At 44.8% G+C, this 18,379-nt stretch overlaps 1 protein-coding gene and 1 long non-coding RNA gene across 5 annotated transcripts in view; both read left to right on the forward strand.

Moving 5' to 3' along the window:
* Positions 1–9,884, forward strand: part of NMNAT1 (nicotinamide nucleotide adenylyltransferase 1) — a 22,244-nt gene extending 12,360 nt beyond the window's left edge. For 3 of the 4 annotated variants that reach the window (XM_008694746.2, XM_008694747.2, XM_008694748.2), the window contains 4 exons: positions 4,697–4,867; positions 5,955–6,138; positions 8,795–8,937; positions 9,278–9,884. In XM_008694746.2, coding sequence (XP_008692968.1) covers positions 4,753–4,867; positions 5,955–6,138; positions 8,795–8,937; positions 9,278–9,678 — 843 coding nt within the window. In that variant the 5' untranslated portion in view covers positions 4,697–4,752 and the 3' untranslated portion in view covers positions 9,679–9,884. The remainder of the gene's footprint in view (positions 1–4,696; positions 4,868–5,954; positions 6,139–8,794; positions 8,938–9,277) is intronic. The other variant, XM_008694749.2, reaches the window with a different exon arrangement.
* Positions 9,885–11,002: 1,118 nt separating this feature from the next.
* Positions 11,003–14,925, forward strand: LOC103666669. The gene is made up of 3 exons (XR_005839025.1): positions 11,003–14,162; positions 14,513–14,687; positions 14,892–14,925. It is a non-coding gene; the product is annotated as an uncharacterized LOC103666669 (long non-coding RNA).
* Positions 14,926–18,379: the final 3,454 nt, after the last annotated feature.

The following is an 18,379-nucleotide window of genomic DNA, read 5'->3' on the forward strand; positions in this document are numbered from 1 at the left end:
ACTAATTGTCAACTGAGAGAAACAGCAGCCACATCAACTGAAAAACACCATGTATTATTTAAAAAAAAGAAAGAAAATACTAAAAAAAAATAGTTTTAGAATATACCCCCAGACTGGCAATGGCACGTTGTTACAACTAGAACTAGGATATAGTTACAGGCCTACTGTGACTATTTTGGAAGGGATAACATCTTTTTAGGGGTGTAAATTCTGATCAGTTGTCAAGTCAATCATACTATTTTAACAGCCGATATAGATTGAATCATTTTGAGCATTTCTGAAATGTGACAAGAAAAGCCAGCTATTTTTTTTAAATGTTAACGTTTAAAAAACTGGCTTAATATTTACAAAATGTTTCATTAATGTTTACATACTGGTTTTTAAAACTTAAGAGAGTCAGTAATTATTATGTCAAGTATACTTTAATTTTTTATAAAATGATTTAAAAATTGGAAGTAAATTTTAGTTAAACGTCAAGACTGTCTCAGGAAGAAACAAGTTTTTTGTAATTGCGATCTGGGGAGGGACACTTACAGCCTGAGCCGGCGTGACCTCGGCAGCCAGCAGTGCAGGTGATACGCTGTGTGGGCCAGACAGAAGTGAATCATGGGGACGCTGGTCCTTGAGCACCTGGAACAAGGCACGGAGGATCCAAAGCGGCCCTGTTAGAGCTCCCAAACTACTTCTCCACCCATTTGTCCCCAGCTTGTCCCCCTTCCCAGCACAAGTACTCTGGTACTCTGCAGTGATCCAGAGGAAGGACTTTTCCTTGGAGAGGGGCAGATCCTGTTCTAAAGCCAGCCTGGGCTATGGTGGACACTCACTGTAACTTAATTCTTCTGTGCTTTTCAAGGTCTGAGCTCAAGTTGCCTTGTTCGTGGGGAATTAACTGAGCTGGATATTTGAGATGGGTTGAATGTGACAAGGGAGGAAGCTTCCTTTAGCTAAGAGATCAGCTTCCCCGAGCCCCTTCCCCAGCCTTTCCCCTGGGGAGGACCTGGAAACCTGAGTGCATCTTTGTTCTGTCCTTCCCTGAACAACAGGCCGCTCCCTTGGGGACCCATACCTCCTGTTCTCAGCTTTATTGTTCTTGCTGCTCACAGCTCAGTCTCCTGAGGGGAGTGGTGCCTGAAACTGGAGGTGAGCAGGGCTGGAGCTGCTCTGCCAGGGGCAGGTTACCCTGGTTTCCATGTGGGCCAAGAATTTCTTGGAGATGTTGTATCCACCACCACTCCATAATCCCATGGCACTTCGTATGGGAATTAGGGGATAGTGATGGGAGGAGTGGGAACAAGCCTCTGGTGAACGCTAGCGTCATCTTTGAGCTGATAATTGAAAGGACATTTAAATCATTCTTACGAATTAACTCATTTTTTTAAGATTCCATGTGGAGCATTACTGACCCTTCTGTCCTTTATTTCTTAGCAACAATTAGCGTCTCTCTGATCCCTACCACTATGCTTTGTTGGGAGAAAGCCTCAAATGTTTATTGAATAAATGTTTCTTATTTCCATTCTCACTGACAACTTAAATTGAGGCACTCATGACTTTGTAACTGGCCTTCCTGTCTTGTTTGGCCCCATCCAATTAATCCCCTAGCATCACCATTATCAGTATTGTCACTTTCCTCATAAATAACAGCTAGCATTTATTTTTACACTGTGCTAGGCAATATGCTAAGCACTTTGCTGTTAATCAGAATTAATCCTCAAAGTATCTGAAATTGGTTGTCATTGTCTCTATTTTACAGATGAGGAGACTGAAGACACATAAGTGATTTGGTTAAGCTGGTAAAACTGAATAAAGGTTTTAAGTACCCATGTCTTCTTATTTTTCTAAAACAGTGTTTTTATAGACCCCTGTTGTCACTCCATTGCTCAGAAAGCTTCAGAGGTTCTCATTGCCTCGGGGGTTAACTGTCACATTCCTCAGCCTCTCAGCTTAGGAGGGATCATTTTCCAGTCTGCACAGCTCAGTGTAGCTCCTATTTTTCCTCTTGATGAGGCAGCCTGGGAGTCAGGACGCTGAGATGCTAGCCCTGGTTCCCCACTCCCTAGCTTTGTCCGGTGAGCATAGAATCTAAGCAGAAGTGAGTTGGTCACCCCGGCAGTTGGATGTAAACACTGTCGGGCTACAAATAAATGGTCCTGACGCAGGTCTTCCCAGCATTGGCACGTCTTAGAAGTGCACAGCGAGGTGCTGTATAGCCTTAATTTCCAGCTCATTCTCGACCCATTGTTTTCTCTGAGACGTTTGTAATACTGAAAAATTAGAAAAACCTAGATGTCCAATGAAAGAAGATTAACTGGAAAAATGAAATATCTAACAATAGCTTATTTTTTTGCAACAGGCCAAATGACTTTGGCCAAATTTTTGTGTGTTTGTGTGGTGAAGATTAAATGATCATGTGTGTGAAAGCATTTTATATGTCAAAAAGTGTCATACAACTGTTTGTTTATTGCCATTTATGGTATTTCTATGTTAATTATAAAAATAGTCTGACCTCTACAAGTCATTCCCCAAAGTTCCCAAAATGCTTTCAGCAATTTGGCATCACTGGAATTATATTTATAAGCTCTCAGAATGATTATTTTGAAACATAATTTGGATATATAAGAATATTTTTTAACTTTTTTAGTTTTAAAAACTATATTTTGATGGTTAATAAGGAATGCTTATCAAAATAATAATAATAATAATAACCCAGAACTGAGTGATTTGACTTTGAGGGATGGGAAGGTCATGTGTCAGGGAGCAGGAATTCCTGTTCTCTCAGGTCTTTCTAGCTCGGGGACTGAGAATCAAATTGAGATGAGAGAGATTAAGAGGAGAAAATCAAATTTAATAGAGTACATATGGGGAATCCGTATAGACATGGCAATTCCAAAGACAGTCAGACAAAATGAGGCATAGTATGGCATTCTGAGCTAAGGAGAAGGGAGTGGGGGTCTGGGATTTCAGAGGAAAGGAATGCACCTCACAGGGTGGCAAGAAGAGCAGATGTTTGGTAATTAGATGTTTGCCCTGCCATGCAGATGGGTCCCTCAGATAAAATTTATCTCTGCTAATAACCCTTATTCTGGGAAAGACCCCCAATTTAGATTCTTCTATGTAATTAAGGGAGGGGCAGAAGTTTCTCTTGAGCCTGCAGGGTCTCAAATGCCTTCCACTCAAAATAATCCACATGCCAAAGTGGCACATTCTGAACCCCTTCAACTGACCCCCAGCACAGTGAATGAAAAAGACCCCCCCCGAAGATACAACATTTTGCCATTTCAGAGCACTGGTGATAAAGAGGACATCCCACAAATCTGCCAAAAAGAAAAGGTCATGTAAAAAAGGAACAAGAGTCAGAATGGCATTAGACTTTCTTTTTTTTTTTTTTTTTTTAAAGATTTTATTTATTTATTCGACAGAGATAGAGACAGCCAGCGAGAGAGGGAACACAAGCAGGGGGAGTGGGAGAGGAAGAAGCAGGCTCATAGCAGAAGAGCCTGATGTGGGGCTCGATCCCTGATCGCCGGGATCACGCCCTGAGCCGAAGGCAGACGCTTAACCGCTGTGCCACCCAGGCGCCCCAGAATGGCATTAGACTTTCAATAGCAGTGTTGGATGCTAGGAAACAATGAAATGCATTCCTAATTTTATTCTTATTATTTATTCTTATTTTTTAAAGATTTTATTTATTTATATGACAGAGAGAGACACAGCCAGCGAGAGAGGGAACACAAGCAGGGGGAGTGGGAGAGGAAGAAGCAGGATCCCAGCAGAGCAGGGAACCTGATACGGGGCTCGATCTCAGGACCCTGGGATCACGCCCTGGGCCGAAGGCAGATGCTTAATGACTGAGCCACCCAGGTGCCCCTATTCTTATTATTTTTTTAAAGAATTTATTTATTAGAGAGAGAGAAGGAGCAGAGGAAGGTGAAGAGGGAGAAGCAAATTCCCTGCTGAGCAAGGAGCCTGATGCAAGGTTGGATCCCAGGACCCCAGGATCATGACCCAAGCCGAAGGCAGATGCTTAACCAACTGAGCCACCCAGGTGCCCCCAGACTACTGTTTTGAAGGGCAGGTTGTCAGGGAGTCCTATTTATTTGGTAGTTGATAATGTCATTATATCAGTTAACTGTGACCACAGTAGTGCATCACAAAAGTTTGGCAGCATACAATTATAAACATTCATTTTTGCTCATGAGTCTAGGGTCAGCTTGTGGGCTTGTTGATGTAAGCCCGGCCCAGCTAATCTCGCTGGGGCTTGCCTGTGTGTCTGAGCATGTCATCTGTGGTTTGGCTGGTGCAGGATGGCCCCTGCCACATAGCTGGTGTGGTTGGCTGTCCATCAGCAGGTGTACGAGCTCTCTCCCACGTGGTCTGTCATCCTCCAGCAGGCCGGCCCCGACTTGTTTTCATGGCAGAGGCAGGAGTCCAGAAGAGGGTGGAAGTGTGCAAAGCCTCAAAGGCCTGGCTCAGAACCGGCACATGGTTATGTCTGCCACATTGTTTTGTCCAAAGCAAGTCACAAAGAGGAGGAAGAAGATCCCATCTCTGTACGGCAGGAGCTGCAAATGCACTCTGAAAAGGAAGGGCGGAGAATGGGACTATCTTTGTCTTTGAAGCCACGGGTTTTTGTCCATCCCCTTGGAAGGTAGGACATCTAAAGGCCTAGAACTGAACTTGTTTCCTTTTTCCTTTGCAGACCATAAGCAAAGTGTCAGAATTTGCCATTCAGTTCAACAACTTCAAATTCTTAGCATGGAAAATTCAGAGAAGACAGAAGTGGTTCTCCTTGCTTGTGGTTCCTTCAATCCTATCACCAACATGCACCTCCGGCTATTTGAGCTGGCCAAGGACTACATGAACGGAACAGGTAGGAACAGGGCACTACCCCAAAATATGGCACTCTGGCATGTTGGGTATTTTAAGTTGAAGGAGTTTGAAAAAATGGCAGAATCAGGAAGGTCCCTCTGACCTCCTCCACACTGTTCTCCCCTGAAGCAGCTCATAAAACCTTGATGTGAGAGGTGCCCTCCATATACTGGGAGGAAAAGAGCATCCTTATTGCTAAGGACAGAGGGATGCCTAGAAGAATCTAAACTAACGGGCCTTGCTAAACTTCCCCGAGTTTACTACACTTACCTCGTACTCTTTGCCTTATCATATTTCTTGATGACTGTCCACTCCTCACCAAACCTGGATAAAAATACTCAGGTTTGACTGTTTCTTGGGGTCTTCATTTCCTTACGAAGGCACCCATATCACATAAACCTATTAAATAAATTTCTACATTTTTCTTCTGTTTTTCTGTCTTTGTCAGTTTTATTTTCAGACCCAGCCAGGGACCCAAGGAGGGTTGAGGAAAACCATTTCCTCCCCTGCGTAATGTGTTTTGTTACATAGATGATTGTGCACGTGCTGCTAGATAGATCAGTGGGTGCCCAGACTCACTAATAATCCTAATACTCAGGGAACGAAGGTAAAAAACGAGATCTGTTTTGCCCATCACATCAACAAAAATGTTTAAACTTGGTAGTGTCAAGTATCAGGTTTGGGGTGGACAATACACATCGATTAAGGCTTTTTACAAGGCAATTTGGCAATATTGAAATTTACATTGTGCAGGGGGATGGGGAGTTAGTGTTTCGTGGGGACGGAGTTTCGGTTGGAGAAGATGAGAAAGTTCTGGAGACGGACAGTGGTGATGACTGCACAGCAGTGTGAATGTGCTTGATGCCACTGAATGGTGCACTTTAAAATGGTGACTTCTATGTTGTTTTACCTCGTTGATAAATGAATGTGTGAATGAACCCGACTCCCTGTTTTTAAAAAAATGGTCTGGTATAAAACCATTTGATGATATGCTTAAAAATGGTCTGTTATACAATCATATTGATGATATTTCCTGTGCATAAAATCTCACTTGTTACACCTCACATCAAATCTGACTCTTTATCCAGGAAAATACAGAGTTATCAAAGGCATAATCTCTCCCGTTGGTGATGCATATAAGAAGAAAGGACTCATCTCTGCCCATCACCGAGTTATCATGGCAGAACTCGCCACCAAGAATTCAGAGTGGGTGGAAGTTGACACGTGGGAAAGTCTGCAGAAGGAGTGGGTGGAGACCGTTAAGGTGCTAAGGTAGTCGTGGGGAATCAGCTGTCAGTTCCGCGGGAGTGGGCTGGGGGCTTCTTGCCGTGTCTCACTGCTGCCTGTGTCTGTGAAATACAGATTTGCAAACTGTGACTCAGGTCGGGAGGGCTTGCGATGTAGGTTATTTCTTGGGTGTGGAGCACAGCAGCAGCCCGTGGGGGTTCCTTAGACTTTATGCCTTTCATCATGTTTTGAGATGTTTGCATGCTTGTTGCTATGTGTATCTCTACAAGAGAGAATACATAGAGAAGCTGCCTGGCCTGTCTGTGCCGTGGATGAGAAAGGCAAAGTCGTGAGACGTTGTCATTAATCTTCTTAAGTCTAAAAGAGAGAAGCGTGGTGCATGGTCATGGACAGCCCTCCTTTTACGTGCTGCTTCCATGACCACAGACGGGGGTTGTCCCAGATCTCTGTGCTCGCACCTTTGAAACAGTTCCAGGTGAGGATTCAGAAACTAGAGTGAGTAACATCTGATTGTTACTTATTATTATCTTGAGTATCAAAGAGCTTTCTGAAAAACCTTCATGTCTTATGTCTGTTCTTAGAGCTCTGATTCCTCTGGTTCTAAACATATCAGTTAGGGTTTCAACAGGAAATAGAAACCACTCTGAGTGGTGTTTGTTTGTTTTTTAAGATATTTATTTGTTTGTTTGTTAGAGAGAGAGCAGGACTTGGGGGAGGAGCAGAGGGAGAGTGAGAGTCCTCAAGCAGACTCCACGATGAGCGCCGAGCCAGCCGTAGAGCTCAATCCCCTGACCCTGAGATCACAACCTGAGCTGAAATCAAGAGTCAGACGCTGAATGCACTGAGCCAGCCAGTGCCCCAAAACCACTCTGAGTGTTCTAAGCAGAAAGGCATTTAGGTGCTCGTGCAGGAGTGTCAAGGGGCTGGCGGCAGGGAAGTCGGGTTTGTTCCAAGGTCATACCTCCTTCGCTGCAGTCGGGTTCAGGAAGCTGTTTCTGCCTCTGCCACCACAAAACTGCGGTTCAGCTGCCCCGGGCTCCCAAAGTTGCCAATTGGACGGCGGAATATGGAGTCTGGCCACCACGCTTGCGCTGTAAGAGATTACTTCTCGGGCTCTACAGCCCAGAAAGATGGCTTCTGTCTCCCTTCTTCCTTCCGAGTCTCTCGTGAGTGCGTCTCATCAGCAGAGTCTCTGTCACATCGAGAAAATGCCGCAAGGACCTCTGGGAAGTGTGTTTAGGGCAGGATTGGACACCGAGCCAGCAGACAGTATGCCACACAGCAACTTAAGAAGAAGGGTGACTTTTCAGGATTGGCAGGGAAAAGATGTTCCCTCTTCATTGGCCAGCAGTTCTCCCGTCAAACACCAGGCCTCTGCATGCCCACCTTACCCAGCCTTCCCTCTCTGGCTCCACAGCAGCCTCACTGTCCATTACATATTATCTCGGCTGCTCAAGAGGGCAAGGAGTTAGGGGCACAGAGGAGCCACACTTGGCTTCCTCAACCGTAGCTCATGTTATTTGGGTAACTTCACAGTTGCTGCCAATCCAGAAGCAAGCTGCACATAAGTCCTGCCTGGTCCCTTCCTTGCAGGCCTCAGGCACTTGTCCCCTCTAGGACCTTATCCTTGGCCTTGTGGCTCTCCATTACTAGGTCCAGCCACACTCCTCAATGGTCAGGAGTATAGGCTCTGGAACCAGACTGCTGGGGTTCAAATACTGGCTCTGCTACTTATAAGCTAAATGGCCTTGGGCAGGGGCACCTGGGTGGCTCAGGCAGTTGAGTCTGACTCTTGATCTCGGCTCAGCTGTTGATATTACAGTCGAGAGTTCAAGCCCCACACTGGGCTCAGTGCTAGGTGTGGAGCCTACTTAAAAAGAATGGCCTTGGGGGCACCTGGGTGGTACAGCGGTTAAGCATCTGCCTTCGGCTCAGGTTATGATCCCGGCGTTATGGGATCGAGCCCCACATCAGGCTCCTCCACTATGAGCCTGCTTCTTCCTCTCCCACTTCCCCTGCTTGTGTTCCCTCTCTGCTGGCAGTCCCTGTCAAATAAATAAATAAAATCTTTAAAAAAAAAAAAAAAGAATGGCCTTGGGCAAATTAGAGTTCTCCTCTCTCAATGGGGATAATAATTCTGCTATAATAGTGGGCAGTGAAAGAGTTGCTTTATAATAACCAAAACATTCACTCAATCAGATTGTTAATGAATGCCTCCTATGTCCCGGGGAATCTACCAAGAGCTGGAGTTGCAGCTCTAAGCCTTCACTTCCCTCCATTAGGGGAATAATAATAACAATAATAATATTTATGGCACAGAATGTTGAAAAAATTAAATCAAGTGATCCATGCAAAGGACTTAGTGTAGTGCTTAGCACATGATAAAAAACTAATGTTAGCTCTTGTTATTATGACACACACATAAAGCTTCGAATAGTAATAGCCACCATCTGTTGTTGTCCCAGGATCTCCTTGTTTTCTGTTCCCAAGAGCCAGTCCCCAGCACCGCTGGCCAGCATCCATTCCGACTGGTCAGGCATCAGGTGTTTCTGTGGTTAAATGTTTTTAATATCACACAGCCTTAACATTGGGTCAGAGGCTCTGAGGAATGTCCAGAGACAGAGTGTTTCAGTTGAATGTTGTGAGAAGAGAAATGTTCTATTGTTTTGTTGTTTTATAGACACCATCAGGAGAAACTGGAGGCTGGGAGCTGTGATCGCCAGCAGGACTCACCTATACCGGGAAGGCCCGGACAGAAAAGGAAGTGGGCTGAACAAAGGCAAGATTTCAGTCAAAAGAAATTGCTAGAGCCAAAACCAAAAGGTCCGTATATTTCATCAAGACTTACCGACTAGAGTAGATAAGATTCCAGAGCTGAGCAAGACCCCCTTTGTAATTTCATTTCATATTCAGTATTTGTGAGTGCCTGGAAAATGCCCCTTGTTAGTTTTTGAAGAGAGGGAGGGAAGGAGAGGAAAGGGCACCTTGAGCTTATTTCTCCTGAAGTGGTCCTTAACCGTTGTGGTATCTTTGATCTCTTTTGAGAATCTGATTCTGATCAAAACTACGAACCCTCTAGCCAGGAAAACACATTGTTGTGTTCAATTTGATGCCGGGAATTATTAGCAAAGCAGACCCTGAGGCTGTGTTTTCTTCTTCCCAGATGTGCCAAAGGTAAAGCTGCTGTGTGGGGCAGATTTATTGGAGTCCTTTGCTGTTCCCAATCTGTGGAAGAGTGAGGATATTACCCAGATTGTGGGAGACTATGGGCTCGTATGTATTACTCGGGCTGGAAATGATGCTCAGAAATTCATCTATGAGTCTGATGCGCTGTGGAAACACCGGAACAACATTCACCTGGTAAATGAATGGATCACCAATGACATCTCATCCACCAAGATCCGACGAGCCCTCAGAAGGGGCCAGAGCATTCGCTACTTGGTACCAGACCTCGTCCAAGAATATATCGAAAAGCATGATTTGTATAGCTATGAGAGTGAAGAGAAGAATGTTGGGGTCATCCTGGCTCCTTTGCAGAGGAACACGGCAGACGCTAACTCATAAAATCCTACAGCATGATATTTTGGGCTTCCGGCTTGGGAATTTGAAACAGTCTGGGCGTTAGTAACTGGGAAGAGGAATTGTGATCCTATTTCATAAACTAAAGCTTTTTAAAAGTTTGGTAAAAATCAGTAGTAGATTAAAATCAGGTTTATCATTTTATTGGAAATTGCTAAGATGAATGTTTTCAATATGGTCTTTTTTTTTTTAAAACAATGTACAAATCCTTTAATCTTTAAAATGGGATTAACAGCACTAAAACCAGAAGACATTCGATTAAACTAACTACAAATAAGAAGTCAAAAAGGACATATTGGCTTTACCACATAAGAGGAGCAAAGTGGGAAAAGCAAGAGTCCATTTAAAATGCTAACTTTAGGAGCGCCTGGATGGCTCAGTTGGTTAAGTGTCCCAATTCTTGGTTTCAGCTCAGGTCGCGATCTCGAGATCATGGGATTGAGTCCCGTATCAGGCTCTGTGCTCAGTGTGGAGTCTGCTTCAGATTCTCTCTCCCTCTCCCTCCCACTCACTCTCTCTCTCAAAAAATTAATAAAATCTTAAAAAAAAACTATTTAAAGTCCTAACTTTAGTTATAAAGGGAATTAACGTTTTGTACATGCCTGTTTCTAGGCATTCTTCACCAAGGGTGGCCAAGGAAATAATTCTTAAAATAGTGATCTTGTAAAACGCACCACTGATCAGTCATCTTCAGCTGTGCAAAATACACGTTGTGAATGTGCCTGGCAGAGGCTTGACGCTAATGGGTCAGTGTCTCTGGCCCACGTCAGAAGTCGGCCAGTTAAGCTTTGCCAAGACGCATCTGCCTGGAGCTCCACCTTTGGAGGTTGGGAGAACAATCCAAGGCCTCAGATGTTCAGAAAGGTGCACCAGTGTTTCTGCTGCCCACACCAGAGGTAGAGAAGCAGTCTGGGTGTCAGTAATGGGGGAAAGGAATTGTGATCCTGTTTCATAAACAAAAGCTTAAGAGTTTGGTGAAAACCAGTAGTAAGTTAAAATCAGGTTACATGTTATGCATGTTCTCAGCACAGCCTCTTGTGGCTGTGGCCATCTGCCATCTTGCTATCTTCAGGAACAGCTTCTGAGATGACATCACGCTACCTGGAACAGAGAGAACCACAGAGAAGGAGGGACCTTATTCAAGGATTTTATTAAATATCAGTGGTCTTAGCCTTTCTTTCTTTTTTTTTCCTCTTAGCCTTTTTTTTTTTTTTTATGTATTTATTTGACAGAGCAAGAGAGCACAAGCAGCAGAAGGAGAGGGAGAAGCAGGCTCCCCGCTGAGCAGGGAGCCCGATGTGGGGCTTTATCCCAGGACCCTGGGATCATGACCCAAGCCGAAGGCAGATGCTTAACTGACTGAGCCACCCAGGCACCCCCCTCTTAGCTTTTCTTGATAGCTTAATAAACCAGAGATGAACAGAGATCCTACAAACATGGGAAATGCCACACTGGGTGAGCTCAGCAGTTCCTCCCGCTCAGAATTTCAGGCACTGACAAATGGCTGGCTGGAAGAACGCTCCATGGTCTCAGTCTAAAACTCTTGAGTTTCTGAAGAGCCCTGCTGTTTCTGTTCCTGCCTGCTGGGAATCTGCCATTTGTGAATTTAAGCAGAAAAAGAGTCTATCTACTTTCTTACCCTTTTCCCCTTGTCCTTTTATGCGCACTTTAACCGCAGTAGAACTCCCAAGTAATAATTGAGGTCATAGCTCTTAGGTTACAAACACAAGCTTGTTATATAGTCGGATGCTGATTAAAACTTTGTGGAGGTTTTACCAACTGGTAAAGCAATAAGACCAGAAATAGCTTTTTATAAAGTAGTTTTATGATTCATGAAAATCATCCTATGATAGAAACAGAACTAAAGTTAAATTTCTCATGAAAGTAGAATAATTTACTTTTTTGCAATCTCTGTTTCATACCTACCCCATTCTAGAGGAAGGGTTTATGACTGCAGAAGGAAAAAATACTTAAAACTGTGCGGTTGGCCTGTCAAATCTGAATGCACAGTCTGAAAAGGGGCAATGTGAAAGCCGGCCAGCGTACATTCTACAGATACTGACTTACTCTTTCTGAAGCCAGCAGGCAAACTTGACAAAAACCAGGAGGGGTGCAGAGACTGGCACCAGTAGGCTTCAGTCTCCGCTGACGGAGTGACAGGTTAGAGTCTCAGATCGTAGAGATGAGGGTCATTTCTCACCCTCCTTAGCTTTTTGGAGTTGAGAGTTGAAGCGATAGTGGAAAAGGACCATCTAGAAGCAGATGAAGGGGCGCCTGGGTGGAGCAGTCGTTAAGCGTCTGCCTTCGGCTCAGGGCGTGATCCCATTGTTCTGGGATCGAGCCCCACATCAGGCTCTTCTGCTAGGAGCCTGCTTCTTCCTCTCTCACTCCCCCTGCTTGTGTTCCCTCTCTCACTGGCTGTCTCTGTCAAATAAATAAAATCTTTAAAAAAAATATTAGAAGCAGATGAAGCTACCGAAGTGTGTAACTTTGATTTCTTCTGGAAAACTGTGCTTAGCTCATCTGAATGTGTCTGCAGACTGCAGAATGCTAGAAATGCTAGAAATGCTAGAAACTTCTCTCTTTTTTATTTTGTAGAAACTTCTCTTATACCGTGGTGCCTTCCTACCTAGAAGTGCCCACCCTGCTCAGCTGTGAGTATATTGACCTCAGGACCCACCGGGTAAAGCATTTGAGGACCTCCCAGGAGAGTTGGTAATAGTGAAATGATCCTATTGTTGGTCTATTTATGGATCAATACCTTTGTACATGGAACGTTAATGAGCTGCTTTTAGCTTTGTCCTAGTACCAAGGATGCTGCTGATGCCACAGCATAATAACATAGTTTTGGGTGACCTCGGGCAGAATTTCCTGTTTTGATAATGGAAAGTAGAACAATGAACTTTGCGGGGGAATAAATATTAATAATTGTTGTGACTTCCATTGAGGAAGAGGAAAATATGCCACTGTATTTCCTATTATGGCTTTTTCATAATCTACTTTTGTAATGTGAATTTTGAGTTTAGGAGATGTGTAAGGCTGGTGTTTTGTGTGTTTGATGCTGGTGTTTTTTTATGTGTTATACTCCTTTACCCCTTACATTGTATAATTTGAGTGCAGTGAATGAACAAAAGTCCTTTACTGGCAGCTTAATTCAGTTGAATGTACAACATCTAGAGAGATTTTTTGTTGTTTACCTGTTTAAGGGACAAGTGTGAGCAGTAAACCATTTAGATAAGAGGAGTGGGTTCTCCTTGGTGAGCAGAGTAGAGGGGTTGAGCCAGAGGCATGATTTAGGCCCATCTTCTTGCATCAGAGGATTCTGTTTCTTTTTCTGCCATCTTGAGGGTCTCCCCGAGGGTGGAAGGAAGCATTCTGGCAGGGTCGGCATGCATGGTAGTGGTAGGGGTGCTATTTTTCTTACCCCAACCTCTGATTCACTCCTGTCAGAGCCCAGAAGTCACTATATTGTGAGATGGGCTCCTTTACCATTACTTCCAGGTGCCATAGGACATCCCTTCCACTGCCGTCCCTATATTCGTTCCCACAGGCCTCGTGGTCTAGAACACTCAGCATGGCATCCACCCACCTGTGTCTGTCTCTGAAATCTGTACCTCGTTTACCAATGGTGCTGTCTGAACTTCAGAATGCCAACACTTACTGAGCACTTAACATGTGCTGGGCGGGTGTGAGGTGTAAAGAAATGAGGCACAATTAGGTGACTGGTATAAATGACACACCCGAGGCTTGAATGAGCAGTTTGTCTTCAGAGGCTGGATTCTTAACCTCTTTATGCCTTACGTAACATATTACTTTTCAAAGAATGAAGTTTTTGCCAAATCTTGAAGTTTTCATCCCCCCCAAGTGGATGAGTACAAATAAAGAACACTTTCAACATGTGATGGTCTGACAGTGACGTGTGATGTGTTCTGTCCACACAGAAGGGCAAGGGGAGCCTGCCCAATGTTAACAGTTCCTTGGAATAGGGGCACTGAATGTACAGAGGGAGGAGGTGGTAGGAGCCATAGTTCACTCTTCGGCAGAAACAGAAAGAACGTCACCCAGATGCCCGTGCCAGTGCCACAAAGCCACCCTGCAGTACTGTTGCCTGCAAGACAGAGCAGAAGGCTTCTGCCCTGGAGGCGTGTCTCCAGCACCAGGCGCGCCAGTCAGCTGACTGAGGCTGAGGATGCAGTCACTGACTCCCAGAGTCTCTCTGTAGAATAATGCAGTGACCTCCGGGGTCCTTCGAGCTGTGAAATGTGACCAACCCAATGGAGAGTTGGCACTGGCTTCTCACCACTCTGAGCTGCCACCTGTCCCTTCTCCGTGTGACCAGGAAGCATTTCTTGGAACGCTATTATTATGTGAAATGCCAAGCGGAGCGCACAAGTACAAGACGGTCTCTGCCATCTGCAGTTTGCCTACAGTCAGGTGGTGAGAAAACCAAGACTCCAGCTTGAGCATCAGTAAGGGACTCCCCAGAATCACTCCCGATGGTTTCCTAAACACGAGCGCCCTGGGGCCCTGCAGGCCAGGAAACCAGGGTGGAGGGCGGTCCACGGGGAGCGCCTTACACTAGGAGTTGTTTGTCATTTATCTGAAGGTCAAGGAGTCCTATTTCTGTTCTGTTTGGGGGGCTTTTGTTTTTCTAACTTGGGCAGCCTGAGGTGGGAGGAGGTGCTGAGAACAGGCATGCCACCACGCGTTACAACAGTTGTACTAAAGGCTTGCGGGAGGGTCTCAGAAACGGAGGACAGGCAAGGAAGAAAGGAAGTTTGTGGTTTTTTTATCGCTTGCCCTATTTGGTCCTCCCCAGGGTCTCAAGAACAACAGCTACGTGGGAAATCCGAGGATGAGTGAGAGCCCCGGATTTGGATGGCCTCGTTGGCATTTTCACTCTGCGGCACAGCACAGAGGAACAAGGCCGAGGGGCCCGGCGGGCTGTGTTTGGCTCAGCTCATGGAGGCAAAGTCCCAGCTACCTTCTCCAAGGTAGATTCTTGGCATCCAAAGTTTCTCTTGATTAATAAGCTTTAAAATAGTGCAGCTAGAAGAATCACTCCCACCAAAGCAGAAGACCTGAGCTTCTGGCCACACTGTGCTTGTTGAAATAGTAGTATTCATGAAGTGGTGCTTTTTTTAATATATATTTTTTTCTATCTTTTTCTTTTTTCTTTTTTTTTATTTAAATTTTAGACAGTTAACATACGGTGCAATATTGATTTCAGGAGTAGAATTCAGTGATTCATCACTTACATACAATACCCAGTGCTCATCACAACTGTCCTCCTTAATACCCATTACCCATCTAGCCCATCTCCCCCACCCCTCCAGCAACCCTCAGTTTGTTCACGAGTATGTGCGTGCACAAGTAGGGGGAGGGGCAGAGGGAGAGAATCCTCAAGCAGACCCCAGGCTGATCAGGGAGCCCGACATGGCACTTGATCCCACAACCCATGATACCACGATCTGAGCCAAAACCAAGAGTGAGACGCACAACCGACCGAGCCACCCAGGCGCCCCATAGTAGTATTTTATTTAACATTTGCTCAGTACTCTCAGCAAGTTAAACATGCTTAGAACAGAACCATAATTAGCTCTTCTGCCCTCAAACAGGTTTATATATATATTTTAAAGTATTTTATTTACTTGGGAGAGCACAGAGGGAGAGGGAGAAGCAGACCCCCACTGAGCAAGGAGCCCGAAGTGGGACTTGATCTCAGGACTCTGAGATCATGACCTGAGCAGAAGGCTTAACTGACTGAGCCACCCAGACACTCCATGCCCTCAAACAGGTTTAAAAAGGCAAATAAGCAAAGAGTAATTTAATTTTATTTTCTATATCAGGATATTTTCCACTGCAGGTAAACAGGAATTTCAACTCCAGGTGGTTTAAACAATAAGGACACTTACACCCAGAAGTGCAGACGGAGGGCCAGATTCAGGGTGCCTGGGAACAGTGAACCAACGGTGTCATCAAGGACACAGGGGCCTTCCATCCCTCCACTCTGCAGCTCACAGTGTCCTGAGTCTGGTTCTCCCTCAGTAGTAGGATGGTCTCTGGTAGCAAGGCTTCCCTGCTCTTATTCACAAGTGGGGGAAAGGCTGGCTGCCTAGGGCTTTGTTAAAATCAAAGAAACATCTTTCCCAACAGGCCTATCAAACTTATCATCATATATCCTTGGCTGATTCAACTTCATCGAGACCTGCTGTCTCTAAAACCAATCGCTGCCAAAGGAGGTAGGATTTCTGTGATTGGCTCAGTCTTAAACTAATCCAGATCTTACTCCTAGAACTGGACCAAGTTCCTTGATGGCAATGCTTCCCTGCCTTAGGGGGTGGAAGGATGGATGGCATGAAGTGTCAACAGTGTCCACGCAATTCTTTCCCCAACCAGTACGAGACTCCCTCAGGCAACACGAGAGTGGAATCCGTGGCCAAGTGCCCCTCATTCATTCCCATCCATTTCCGTCAAGGAGGAGCAGCGTTGGTACACAGGGTTAGGATCTCATCTTGGCTATAATCTTACAATTTACTTTGCCAAAATCAAATGGAGGGAAAGAAAGGGCTCAAATTGGCCAAGTAAATTTTACCCTTCTTTCCAGAGAGAACTTTTGATCCTAGTCTACAAGAAAGGTCTGAGAACTGTGGAGGAGAAGATTACTCTTCATCCCATGGCCAAGCTCAATCTATGTCCACTTCAACTGAAATTCAACTCTATCCATACTAGATGGCCCTTGCTCAAGCTGGCCAACAGCCATACCGACCAGCACAGATGCCAAAATGTTATTAGTTATTTCTGTGACTTTCATTTCAGGCCAACAGTTAGAACAATAAGATATTAAGGGTAGGAAGCAAGTATGACTTCTCTGTGTCCTATTCACTTTGTTTTCCGGAATTTAAATGGGCTTCATGCTCCAGAAATCTGGTCAGAGTTCAACGTTCTGTGCTCATTAAATGGCAAGATAGAGCTAATCCAGGATTTGATATCAGCCTGTCATATTCCACCAAAGGAATCAATGTCTTATAGTTAGGAGAATCTGGGCGAGGCAGGGTCACTCTTGTTTCTCAGTAAAAATGGCATTTCTCCTTTGGAAAAGCCATTCATTCAACAAACATTTACGGAGCACTTGCCAGGCACTGTGCTAGGCCCTGGAGATGCTGTAGAGGCAAATGAGATGAACGTGGTCTCTGCCCTTGAAATTTTAATGAAAAAGGGAGTCAGTAAACAAACCAAAAAAAGATACTTTTGGATTATGATAATTATGAAAGAAGTAAGCAGAGATGTGATGCAGAGTAAATGGATATGAGAAATATATCAGAAGACTGTCTAAAAAGGTGACTCAGAGATTATTGAAAAAAGTCAAGTATTTTTTTGTCCAAGTTCTAAACCAACTGAAAAATAAGATAAAAAAGCAACAAATGAATGAAAATAACATTTAAAAACTTTTTTTTTTAAAGTAATCTCTACACCCAAGGTGGGCTCAAACTCATGACCCTAAGATCAACAGTTGCACACTCCATGGACTGAGCCAGTCAGGCGCCCGCAAAATAGCATCTTTATGACTGAGAAAGTCTGATAAATGTTCGAAGTTGAAGCCTGCCTGAGGGTCAAAGCGGAATAGGTAACCGTGACAGACTATGTGTTTTCCAAGATGGCTGTTAGAAGATCTCCCAACCCACTTGCTCTTCTTACAATGTGACATTGAGAAATGAGGTCCAAGTTCCCTCCCTTTGGATTTGGGTAGGCGTGTGACTCTGGTGGAAATGACATTATGTGACTTTGGAGACTCGGGCATAAGAGACAGTACAGCGTCTTACTGGTTCTCTTGGGATGCTCCCTCTCAAAACCCAGCCACCCATGCTGTGAGGAAGCCCAAGCAGCTGGTGGACAGCCCCCCCACCCCACCCCATGGAAAGGAACCTGGCTTCTGGCCCATAGCCCTGGCTGGGCTCCAAGCTAAGATAGCCAGCATTAATTTGCCAATGGTGAGAATAAGCCATTTTGGAAATGTCTTCTCCTACCCTGCCAACTGGAGTCAAGTTATCCCAGCTAATGCTACATGGAGCTGGGATGAGCTGTCCCCTGTGAGCCATCCCCAAATTGCAGATTTAAGAGGAAATTAATGTTTTTTTGTTCTTTTTAAGCCATTAAATTGGGGGGGCAATAATAGCTTATATACCAACTCCCCTAGTCTAGACTTTGGAACAGTCTACCAGAGGGAAAGTTTCGGTTTGTAAAAAAAACAAAACAAAACAAAACACTCTCAAGTCTGTATCAAAAGGGGAGAAGAAAAAAATGGAAATACCCTGCACCTAGAGAAGAATGGTTTAGTGGCTGTTGCCCTCAGGCAAGCAACACATTCTAGGTTTTCCTGGAACTTTTCCACTTGTAGCAGTGAAAATCCCATGTGTTGGGCACTCCTTCAGTCCTGGGGAAACCAGGATGGGTAGTCACCCTCGCTGCCCCCAAGCAGAAAACTCATTCCACTTCCATGAGAAGGAAGTAGGTTTGAAAAGAGGCCGGGGTGTTTAGGGGAAATTCCTCTCCATGGAGAGCACGATTAGAAAAGGCTGTTCTCCTAATTGTGCCTTTTGAACTGGAAGCCAAAGGGACTAACCGTGAAAAACCAGGAGAAAAACATCCCAGAAAGAGGGGACACCATACACGAAGACCCCTGGTG

Source organism: Ursus maritimus, unplaced genomic scaffold (genome assembly GCF_017311325.1).
Source record: "Ursus maritimus isolate PB19 unplaced genomic scaffold, ASM1731132v1 scaffold_32, whole genome shotgun sequence".
NCBI classification, from domain to species: Eukaryota; Metazoa; Chordata; class Mammalia; order Carnivora; family Ursidae; genus Ursus; species Ursus maritimus.